The 11409-nt window shown below is 30.5% G+C and overlaps 2 protein-coding genes across 2 annotated transcripts; one reads left to right on the plus strand and one right to left on the minus strand.

Annotated features, from left to right (window-relative positions):
* The first annotated feature begins 1909 nt into the window (after window positions 1-1909).
* Window positions 1910-5266, plus strand: LOC130798058 (uncharacterized). The gene is made up of 2 exons (XM_057660914.1): window positions 1910-2862; window positions 4706-5266. The coding sequence occupies exons 1-2, from the start codon at window positions 2064-2066 to the stop codon at window positions 5173-5175; spliced, it is 1269 nt and encodes a 422-aa protein (XP_057516897.1). The 5' UTR covers window positions 1910-2063; the 3' UTR covers window positions 5176-5266.
* A 2606-nt stretch (window positions 5267-7872) lies between these two features.
* LOC130798060 (WUSCHEL-related homeobox 4) lies at window positions 7873-10426 on the minus strand. Its single transcript, XM_057660915.1, has 3 exons — window positions 10014-10426; window positions 9092-9400; window positions 7873-8314 (listed from the first exon to the last, which is right to left on the minus strand). The coding sequence occupies exons 1-3, from the start codon at window positions 10254-10256 to the stop codon at window positions 8159-8161; spliced, it is 708 nt and encodes a 235-aa protein (XP_057516898.1). The 5' UTR covers window positions 10257-10426; the 3' UTR covers window positions 7873-8158.
* Between the last annotated feature and the right edge of the window lie 983 nt (window positions 10427-11409).

The following is an 11409-nucleotide window of genomic DNA, read 5'->3' on the forward strand; positions in this document are numbered from 1 at the left end:
AAAATTATTTTTATTGTGTAAATCATTCCTTACAAACTGAATAGATACGTAAACCGGTATTTCTTTAGGTGGTAAGAAACGAACTTTATTAAATGACAAAGAAAAAAAAACTTATATTTAGTATGTCAATTTAAACTTCTTAACTATTATTAATTGTTAACGTATTAATATATTATTAATTTATTTTTAAAAAAGTTTGTTTATAAATTATAATAGCAATACCATAGACCTTTACACAAAAAATAAAATATATTAGTTTGTATGCAAATTTTTTATTTGATGTTATAATAGAATATGAACTCTTTATTTTTTCACGTATGTTCCCTCTAGTTTTAAGAGATTGTTATAATGTGTGATTATCTAAATTGTGTAGATGATGTTAAAATAGAAAGAAAATATATGTAAGAATTAATGAAGCTGTTGAGTTTTTTTATAGGAAATTATAGCAAAGTAAAAGAGACAAAATAAAATGAAAGGTATGATAATTATAATTTGCAACAACGTCATTTTGTGTACATTATTATTAGTTAAATCATTTGGACAATACGACGACGAGAAATTTTGTCACGAATATTTGTGAGTAAATTATGTTTAGCAACAAAGCATATAGCGATGCATGTTTTTCAATTGCAATTTCGCCGCTAAACCAATTCCAAAATGCGGTGTCCTTGTAGTGAGAGGGAGTACTTTGTTAGATGAAATTCCAAAATCTAACTTTTAGCTATTTGTAATGTTTGGTATATAGCTTTAAGGAAATTTCATATGTATTCGTGAATTTTCGGCTTTTTTACGTGATAGATAAATATTTTTTTTAATTTATTTAGTGATTTTAACCTTCTAAGTTTTCCATGTGGTAGACAACAGAGATATTTTTGTTAACTTTATGCTATTTTTATCCAATATAATGACATTTTTTTTAAAAAATATGGTAAGCACTCAAATTGACCACATATTCGAAATTCAATAAAACAAGTACTTAATTTAACCAAAACCTTAACTTTTCCCCACATGGAAAACTTAGAAGCACAAGGTTACCATGTGAATTTAAAAAATATTTGTGATAAAATTAGAGCATTGATAACTATGGTGAGTCAAATGGGATAGTTAGATTGAATAGGAGGGAGTAACTTTTGAGGAAAAAAACCTTTTGAAATCAATTTGGAGATGCTACACAATGTTATGCACTACTAATAATCACAAACCTAGCTATAGTAATGTTCATGTTGATGGTTATTAGAATCTCGATTTTGATCTATCATTCTACGTCTTTATGATTCAAAAATAGACAAGCGATTCAATCTCTTGTAGGATCTTAACAATGATAGGATTGTAAATTTGTACCAGATCAAGAATACGGGTGATAGGATTATAACACGATTGTACGATTCAATAATCCAACGATCCGATCCCACAAAGGCAATTTCAATCATAAAACTTCTTACATTCTAACTTTTACGCACATATAAGTACATGTTAAAAATATATCGCCATATACTTTTCGATTTGCAGTTCATAATTGATTATCAAAAGTAATCCTATTAATCAATTAAAAGATAAGGTCTAAATCTTTATTTACAGATCAAAATTTTAGAAATAAACTAAAATAAACAAATATGATTAATTATTAATTTTCATATATCACCAAAACATATTTGTAGGATCTTACGATCTTACGGTTTGATTCTACCGATTTCGAACATAATTCCTTATCGATCCTAGATTAAATCCCAAATTTAACAACTTTGTTTATCTATAAACTTGAGAAAAAATATCACTTTATAAAAATATCATAATTTTAATTTTCGGCTAATCTTTTCTTTTTCCTCGGCCTGCCATGAAATCAATTCTAGTAAAGAAACAAATTTTGATTGGTTTTAGTAATTGCAAATGTTCTTTCAACTATCAATTTCATATAATAAAATATGATGTATAATAATAATATAGGAGTCAAGACCCATGACTTCAAATGTACTACCTTCGTCAAACATCTCCCATATTAAGTTCTGCGAAACACTTTAGTCCTTAATCCTTTATTCTTTCTATCTGAAACTGCCCAAACAATCATGCCAAGATGGTTGCATACATTTATCGTGCCAATTCTTTTCGGCTCTTTCTCAATATTAATCCTGGTAATACTACTTATCCGTCGACGCTTTTTCTCTGACCGAATTACGGTCACACAACTTAAAACCATTAATTCTTTGTCACAAACAGAGTTAGTCATTAAACAACGCCCAAGTTACCAATTATTTGGGCGTGTTTCTAACCCTAAATCGTACTTCAATTGGGCTGATCATCCATCATTGATCACAGATGCTGTTGAAAATGGTTGGTCCAGATTTGCTTTCACAACTTGCACCCCATATCCATCCGTTAAATCCTATTTATTTGGCAGTTTGCGTGTAACAGGGGAGAATTATACCCAGAATACAGAAACTAATGATTGTTCAGAAGTAGAAGAGAGTTGGGAAATCGGTGAAGAATCAGTGGATTTCATGCAAAAAATACAGTTTAAAATCAAAAACAGAGCATTTACAAAGACGATTCGAATGGAGTTACCTTTACCCGGTCCGCCATTGATGAATTCGTTCCCTGAAGAGGCGTATTTTGAGATAATGGTGGTGAATTTGAGTGAAGAAACTGGGAAGAAATTGAGCAATGGGGAAGGGGAGAAAACGAAGCTGCTTTTTGAGCAGAGTAAAGTAGTAGTCGGTAAAAGAGGTGGTGGTGGAGATAGCGACGGTAGTAGTGGTGTTACGGTGACGATTGGACTTACGGTTGGTGGGTATGTGACGACGAGAATTCCTGGGACTTATTCTGGCTCTATTGGTTTCAATTCTGACGGTTCTGTTTTTCTTGGTGGCAAGTCTTCTATTCATTTTTCTTTTTGTCTTTTGTATTCTTACTTTCGGGTTTTTATCTCAATTAGAAAAGTCATTTTTTAATAAGATTTTAGTTTCGAAACTCACATATTTTTTAATTTTGTTTTACTAAACCTATTAAAATTGAATGCTTACTTATCGTATTGTTAACGCTTATATTATCCTTAATGTTTACTCATCGTATCTTTAATGTCTACTTTTAACTTTGTAAATGTCTACTTACATTATTTTTAACGCTACTTACAATATTTTAAAAAATATATTGAGAGACCGTCTCTCATAAGAATTTGTGATTATTAATTTAATCATTATAAAATCTATTAGAATGGTCCGATGTAAACTTATAATCTTAAAATGATTATTTGTAAATCTCATAGTAATTAATCATAATCTTAGAGAAATTAGTTATAATTTAATGTGATTATTTAATAATCTATGTACATGTTTGATATAGGTTTTGAAAAAGAATCGAAAGAGAAATAAAACAAGTTTAAGGAATATAGTTTTTAAAGTGAACGTTTTGCGTTGTGTTGAGACTTATATGAGATTTGTCATGCCATGAGTTTGGTCATAGTTACTCTCTCCTTAGATGAAGATGATTATGAGCATAAATGTAGAGATGTCTTTTGTTACTGTTGGAATTTGAGTGGTAACAAACTAGGGGTTTAGACTACTCTCAATAAGTGAAATGTGTTATTAAAGTCTCAAACCAAACAGATTGTAATGAATTGGTTAAGTGTTTTCATTACTAAGACACTAATTTTTGTAAACCGAACATATTTTATAGTGATTGTTTATAATTTTAAAGTCTAAAAGTAATTATTTTAAAGTGATCTCACTTATAATTTTAAATTGATTATTTATAATTTTATAGTGATCACTTATGACCATAAAATGATTAAATAGATGAATATGTTGATTGTATGGGCTCAAGACTTGCATTAGAATTGATGGAACAAGAGCAAATGTATAAAAAATTTTATTATATCAATTCTTGTAGAGATTAATTGTTTTAATAAAAACTTTTGAACATAAGGAATCATTATAAAGAAAATATATTGATATTAATTATTAAATGTTGTTTGAATTAGGTTTAAATTAAAATAAAATAAATCAATCTGAATTCACTTAAATAAGCTCAATTTATTTATAAATCTTTAGTTTATATAATTGAATAGAAATCTAGAAAACCATCAAAAATATATTTTGGTATAACTTTAGAGCTAAATTAGATTAAATATTTTAGTAAAGTGTATTGTTATCTAAATTTAGTATTTTATTAAAACATGTAGTATATCAATACTTTATTTAAACAAAAGAATATCTTTTCCTTTCATCATTCTTTGAAAAGTTATTTATATACATTTCCATAATAAACTCTTACACGGGTATCTAAATTAGTTAAATAAAATATTGCACTTAATTATACATATATTACCAAAAAGAATTTTAAAATAATGATCGAGTAACGACTGATGATGAATGATGAACCAACTACTCTTGTGAGAGTCTGTCTTTTAAAAAGACGACCTCAAAACAAAAAGCCCACATTCTTTTTTTTATTATTATTAATTGAGCTTTTTAGCCCATATATCTAATGTGTCTCTCTGAGAAACCGTCTCTAACAACAATTTATGATAACGAATACATTTATATTGGTTCAAGTAAACTTATATGAAGGTGGGAAGACGTGGATATGAAAATTTTACTTGCTATGGGTGATGAGTATGAAAATTTTAGAGGAGTATGGGTATGGAAGAGGGTATACCGCACCCGCCTGTTGAATTTGCCATCCTACTTATGTTTATAAAATTGTATTGCAGGTATGAAACTAGTGTTTGAATCAGAAAAGGAAAATTGGGGTAAAAGTGGGAAGATAATTGGTTGTGGATTTAATCCAAAGAAAAAGAAAGTATATTTCACAGTAGACTCAAAACTGCTACATGTTATACACTGCAAATCTGAAGATTTTGGGATGCCATTATATCCTATTTTAGCAACAAACACAGATATGACTGTCCTTATAAATTTAGGCCAAAGCAGCTTCCAATATAGTCCATCCAATGCTTATAGGACTCCTAATCCGTGCTTTGTCGGCCCTGTCGTCGACTTAACTCCGGCTGCCTTTGGCTATGAAGATAGCAAAGAGTTGTTCTCCATGGGTCGGATCAATGCAGAATGGCTGACCCATACTCCTACTATTTCAACTGCAATCAGCAATAGTAGAAGTAATAAGGTACTCGATTCGGAGGATGAATTATTTGAAATTGTTTTAGATACTATTAACAAATGACTTTATTTTTGGAGGAATTCATTTTCATGAAATTTATTTTAGGGTATACTAAAAGATTTCATAGATTCTTTTTAAAAAATATTTTGTTGATAATCAGCTTGTGATAAAATCATAAAAGTGCATTAATTTATGATATGTCTTGATTTTGGATGATAATAAAAAAAATCGTTTAATTCTTTTTTTTTTTTTGAATATATATATATATATATATATATATATATATATATATATATATATATATATATATATATATATATATATATATATATATATATATATATATATATATATATTATGTCATGTTACTATATCATACAGGGCGGTTTTTGGCCATTTTAGATGTCTAACCAATTACGGCTAGAGGTGTTCACTCAGGCTATCAAGTTAATTTCAGGTTAAATATTGTGGGTCAAAATTATATCTTATGTACACATTGATATTTATAATTTTAACTTTATTTTGAAGTCCAGTCAAGTCGGGTAATATCGGATCGTCGGGTTTATTTTTAACACCTCTACTTACCCATCGTCAGGTTAAATAATTGTCAAATTTCATGAATTAAAATTGGTCTTTTAAGTCTTTAAATTAGTTTTTTAACTCTCGAAATTCCTTCTTACCCATCATTTATTACTGTTCTTTGCCTCTACTTATTGCATTTTACCACCTCTCTTAACTTTACATACACACACATATAAAATAAAAATGGTGAAGATGAAGCATAAATACATACCTTTGATGGTCTTGCAAATGTTGAAGAAGATAAACAGAAAATAAACGACAATGAATTTGAGAGAGAAAGACGGAGATTGAAACCACAAACGGAGTTTGAGAGAGGACCCTGAGTGATTTATGTTAGGAAATAGTGAAATGAAAAACTGAAAATGAAAGTTGAAAAGTTAAGAGGAGCATGTATTATCACAAATTCAGTTATTTTTTTTAATTGATAAATTGGGCCAACCCAAAACTTGAGACGTTCATTGTATAGACAGTCTCAAGTAAGAATTTGTGTTAACTATCCGCCTATTAACGAATTGCCCGTTAATAACCCACTGAATATAATCAAGCCTGCAATCCAATAGAATGACCCACTATGAAACTAAAAGAAACCTGCCAAAAACAATAGGCTAAAATATATATATATATATATATATATATATATATATATATATATATATATATATATATATATATATATATATATATATATATATTATTTGAGATTAAGTATCACAATATTTAAATTTATATAAAGTTAAATAATAATTTGAAATATTTTGAATTAATGAATAACGGTACACATTTTCCTACTAAAATCATCTCAATCTTCTTTGTCATCATCTTACTTCCAAATGGTGCATGACAATGATAGTGAGAACATACGAGAATATATTTTATGAAAAGCTGTACACAAAAAATGATTGTTTCTAAAGATAGTTGGACAAATAACTATTAACTTTTTCATGTTAAATTAGGTTGTGACAATTCGTCACATAATTTTCATCGCGGTCCATTCGTGTGGACACAGGAGACCCGTAGGCTCGAGCCTACAAATCCACGAGCCAAAAGCGTTGACTTGCACATAAACTTGGTGAGGTTCATTGTTTCCCAAAACCATATGGTTGTAGGAAGATTAGCTCACCCACTATGTATGCAAGTCAACAACCCACTATTTTATCGATGTGGAATCTTGTCTCACATGTAAAGTATTTCCAACATTTCATATTCTTCACTTAAGGTCATTTGGATAACTCATTTAGGATGCCATTCGAATGAGCTAATGCCCTTTTAGAGCAAAACTTCAATCACCAAAAAAAACTTATGAAATTTAAATTCAATTTCCATAAGGACGACATTAATAAATAAGAATTATGGATTAGTATAGTGTTACAGAGATTTCACTTTAACCGAGTAGCTTGTAAGATGGATGAGGTGATTGTAGAGGATTGAATAATAAAAGAAAAAACACTTAGAGTAAAAGAAGAAGAAAATGACTAGTGTGTAAATCAGGTAATTAAAGATGTAGAATAAACAAGTACGTGGAGTTCAGTGTCCTTAGGCACAAAGCATAAACATAAAAAGGTTCCAATCACCAACTAAATTCTCTCATAGTCAAAAAAGGATTATAGATCCCATCATAACACCACTATTGCTCCAGACAATTTATAGACCGGTAAAATAAAAATTAGGCACTTTTTATAAATGATCAATTTTGATTTTAATGAGTGTCTGTTAAAAGTAAAATTACAATTTTACAAGTGGTATTCTATGTTCTACATGACAAAACTAATATAAATTGAGATATTTGATCTTTTCTAGTTCTGGACCATTGGTAAATATCTGTTAGAGTATATAACATATTCTGAGACTTCAACCATCAGTTTAAGCTTTTACTTGAGTTGGTTCCTTGACATGGTATCAGAAGCCAGTTAAACAAGAGGTTACGGGTTCAAATCTCAACCACATGAGACATTTAACGTAAAATAGTCAACGCAAGGTATGAGGAGGGCATGTGTCGCATCGACATTTCAAGCCCAAAGAGCTCTCGTATGAAAAAACGTATTAAAGTATATAATATATCCTGAGGCCTCAACCAAAACTTTAACTTCTCTTGCATCAGAAACGGCCCTAGGAGCACTAGCTAAGAGCAACAAGTAAAAGAGAGAAAAGACAGTGGACAATAGACAGTTGCAAAGCACTTTGAGGCTTAAAGTTGGAAAAATCTGGCATTAATTAGAAAAAAGGGGCATAAATTAAACCAAGTGTTATTACAAAGAAAGTTGAAAGATATCTTGTCTTTCTTCTTATCCTATGAAGAAATGGGAAAAGAAGAAAGAAAAGCCCATCTTCATACTTATCATCATAAGCTAAAACTAATTAAGGTTATCAAATAAATACGACTAGCTACTAGCTGCTAGCTGAGCTAGATCCATAATCATATTACTGCATGAATACAATAATATTAATAAATTCTAAGTTATATTATTCATCTGATTAATCCTTCTGGGTGCAATGGGAAAAGCTCTAGTGTTTTGCCTTCTTGCTCTGAATAATCTTTTTTCTGATTCTCCTCTGAACAATCAAACATCCAGCTTCTGAATTTCCTTTTGTATGGACTAATTTCTTGCTCTTCTGATTCTGCCTGTAGAAAATTGACTTAATCTATTCAGCACTTATAAGAGTATTACACAAAAACTTGTGTCGTCATTATCGTCATTATATCCAGTACATCTTGCTTGTAAAAGCTATGATTAAGGTCTTGGGAGAGTTGAAAGTGAACATACCATACTCTTTTCAAAAGAGGTTAGGATATTACGGTCATTGAAACCCTCATATCAAGAATCACCGTTAGTAATAGACTATGATAGTACAAGTGTTAAAGTATATAAGATATACTGGAGTTTTAACCATCAGCTTAAATTTTGGGTTAAGTTGATTCCTTAGTATGGTATCAGAGCCCAAAAGGCTATCATGTGAAAATGCATGTTAGAGTATGTAATATATTCTTAAGCTTCAACCGTCAGTTTAAGCTTTTGGTTAACTTGGTTACTTGGCATGATATCAGAGCCCAAAAGGCTCTCATGTAAGAAGGCATGTTAAAGTATGTAACATATTTTAAAACCTCAACTAACAACTGAAACTTTTGATTGAATTTGTTGCGAGACTTCAACTTTAGCTTCTCATCTAAAAAAATACTTAAAGCAAAAAGCTCTCATATGAAAGATAGACCAGTTGATCCAACTAAGTGGCATTTAGGAAAAGATGTTTAACCAATGTCACCTAATGTTTGAAAACTCAATCAAATAAGAAATAAAGAAAAATATTATGATATAATTATGAAAATGGATGTGAACCCCACTTTGATTAATTAAGTTGTTTCAATCATAAGCATTAAAAACAATCAAAAAATAATACGTACCCTGGTGTGAAGAGTCAAGGTAATAGAGGTGTTAATTTGATGAGTAGTAGCAGAAGGTGGGGTTCTTGGATTATGAGTAAGTCCAAGAATACTACGCTTCTGCTTTTGTCTTTCACGGGCTTTATGGTTTTGAAACCAGTAAAATACATTTTTCCCTTCGATCTTCCCATATTTGCTTAGCTGCTCGGTTATCTGCTCAATTTGCTGTGCATTTGGTGTTCGCATTCCTCCTCTGTACAACATCTCTAAGATCCCTATCTGCTCTTGGGTAGGATTCCACCTTGTCCCTCCTGGATGGGTTTCCACGGCCTGATAATAACACATAAAAATCTGATCATTACATCTCGAAATCTCTCCAAAATGGGAGCCTACACAAAAGTCACTTTACCAAAAATTTGATCGACAAATGTGGTAATGGTTACGATTGTTGTGATAACGATAAGGCGATGTTGTTATTGTCGTACCGCTATATATTAATTGGCTGAAATCAAGAAATAACCCTCTAGCTAAACTAAAATATAGGCTTTTAACACCTTAATAGAATCGCAAATTTTAAATATCTTTACGATGCACGTGATACATAGGAATCGGTAATGTGTAAAGAAATAATAAAGTGAAATTGTGTTGTTTATAACTCAAGCAACTCTTCTTAAAACTCGATTACATACAATATACAATAAATAACATTTACGTCTTAATTTTATATCATTACAACATTTACTATATAAATCAAACAAATTAATATAAAGTATGTTCACCAACAAATATGGTGCCAAAATTCATATGAATTATTTACTGTAATCAGAGGCAAAATAAAATTTGACAAATTTTTAAAAGTCTCGTACGGTCGAACATTGTTGAACATGGTTAGAATCTTCTCTTAGCATAATATAGTAAAACAAATGAAGAAAAATGAGAGTACCTGTTGGGAAGGTGAATCCTTTTTGGAATCAGTAGAAGAAACAAGCTTACGCGAACCAGTCTCAGGTTTAATGAAGCTTTTAAGATCAAAGGTAGTAGCATTATTATGGGCGGAAGAAACCTTAGGAACAAGAGGGCGAAATCGTTTGCACCCAAGCGTGAGGGAAGATTGGGATTCATGTGTTTGATGATTATCCCAAAACCCACGTGCGAAGGGGTGCACCTTCATGCTGCTACTAGCCATAAGAATTAATGAAGATCACTATAAATGTTTCTTAATTTTATAGTTAGATAGGATGGATGATGAGTATGAGTAATCATAAGAATGTTAGGGAAACAACCCCACTTGGCAACAGGGAATAGGCACTATAAGACCAACTACTTACTACCAGTCTTGTATTAGTACAAGAGTGACTGTTCTCCCAGCTCTTTGCTTAAAACAAACAAAACAATAACAATTTAAATTTGACACATGAAATAAGTTGTCACTAATGAGGAAGACATGTATTGCATTCGTGTATTAGTCGAATGATTTTTGTCTGAGAATGGTGATTGAGTGCATAAGTGTAACATTAGTTTAAACTTTTAGTGCAGTTGTTTCTTTAACATGAGTCAGGCTAAAGTACTGTTAGAGGTATACATTCAGATGTTAGGCTGGTTTTAAATCATGTGTTATCTCGGGTTGGATTATATTAGATTTTTTTGTGTATGTAACATCTTCATAATCTGATTTGATTTTTATTTTTTGGTTATTATAAAATTGTGTTGAATCATACTCGATTTTAATTAATGGAAACCTATAATTAGATGTGTTTAAAACAGACCCGACAATTTGGTATTTACTCGATTTTGTAACCGAATTCAACTTGATCCGACTTCTAAACCTTGTAAAAATCAATATAAAAACAAAACTCGATTATTAACCAGCTCAAAATATTTGACACAAAATCAACCTGATAATATGTATGAAGTATATTGAGTTTACAATAAATATTAAAGTACCAATAAAAGAAAGGAAAAAAGAGGGAATTAAGGACAAGAGGGTGAAAGAAGATTGATGAGAATAAAGTAATTAAGAAAAGAAAGTGGGAAATGAGGTGGTGCTTGGAAGAAGCAAGACCAAATGATGAGGTGAGGTTGACTTATGATTTCCTTACAAAAAAGAATTGAATTTTGAGAGAAAAGGGGAAGGAGGGAAAATAAAGTATGAATATGAATGAATGAAAATGAGCGTGTGTGTAAATTGTATGCGTGTGTTGTTGAGAGGTCTAATCAAAGAGGAGGGACGTTTTTTTCTTGCTTTCATCATTATTTTCTGTCTTTGCTTTTCGGTGCCCTTTCTTTCCCTCTCATTCTTCTACACCTTACCATTTTTACTTTATTATTTCCTCTATTTC

This window comes from Amaranthus tricolor, chromosome 13, assembly GCF_026212465.1.
Source record: "Amaranthus tricolor cultivar Red isolate AtriRed21 chromosome 13, ASM2621246v1, whole genome shotgun sequence".
In the NCBI taxonomy this organism is placed as follows: Eukaryota; Viridiplantae; Streptophyta; class Magnoliopsida; order Caryophyllales; family Amaranthaceae; genus Amaranthus; species Amaranthus tricolor.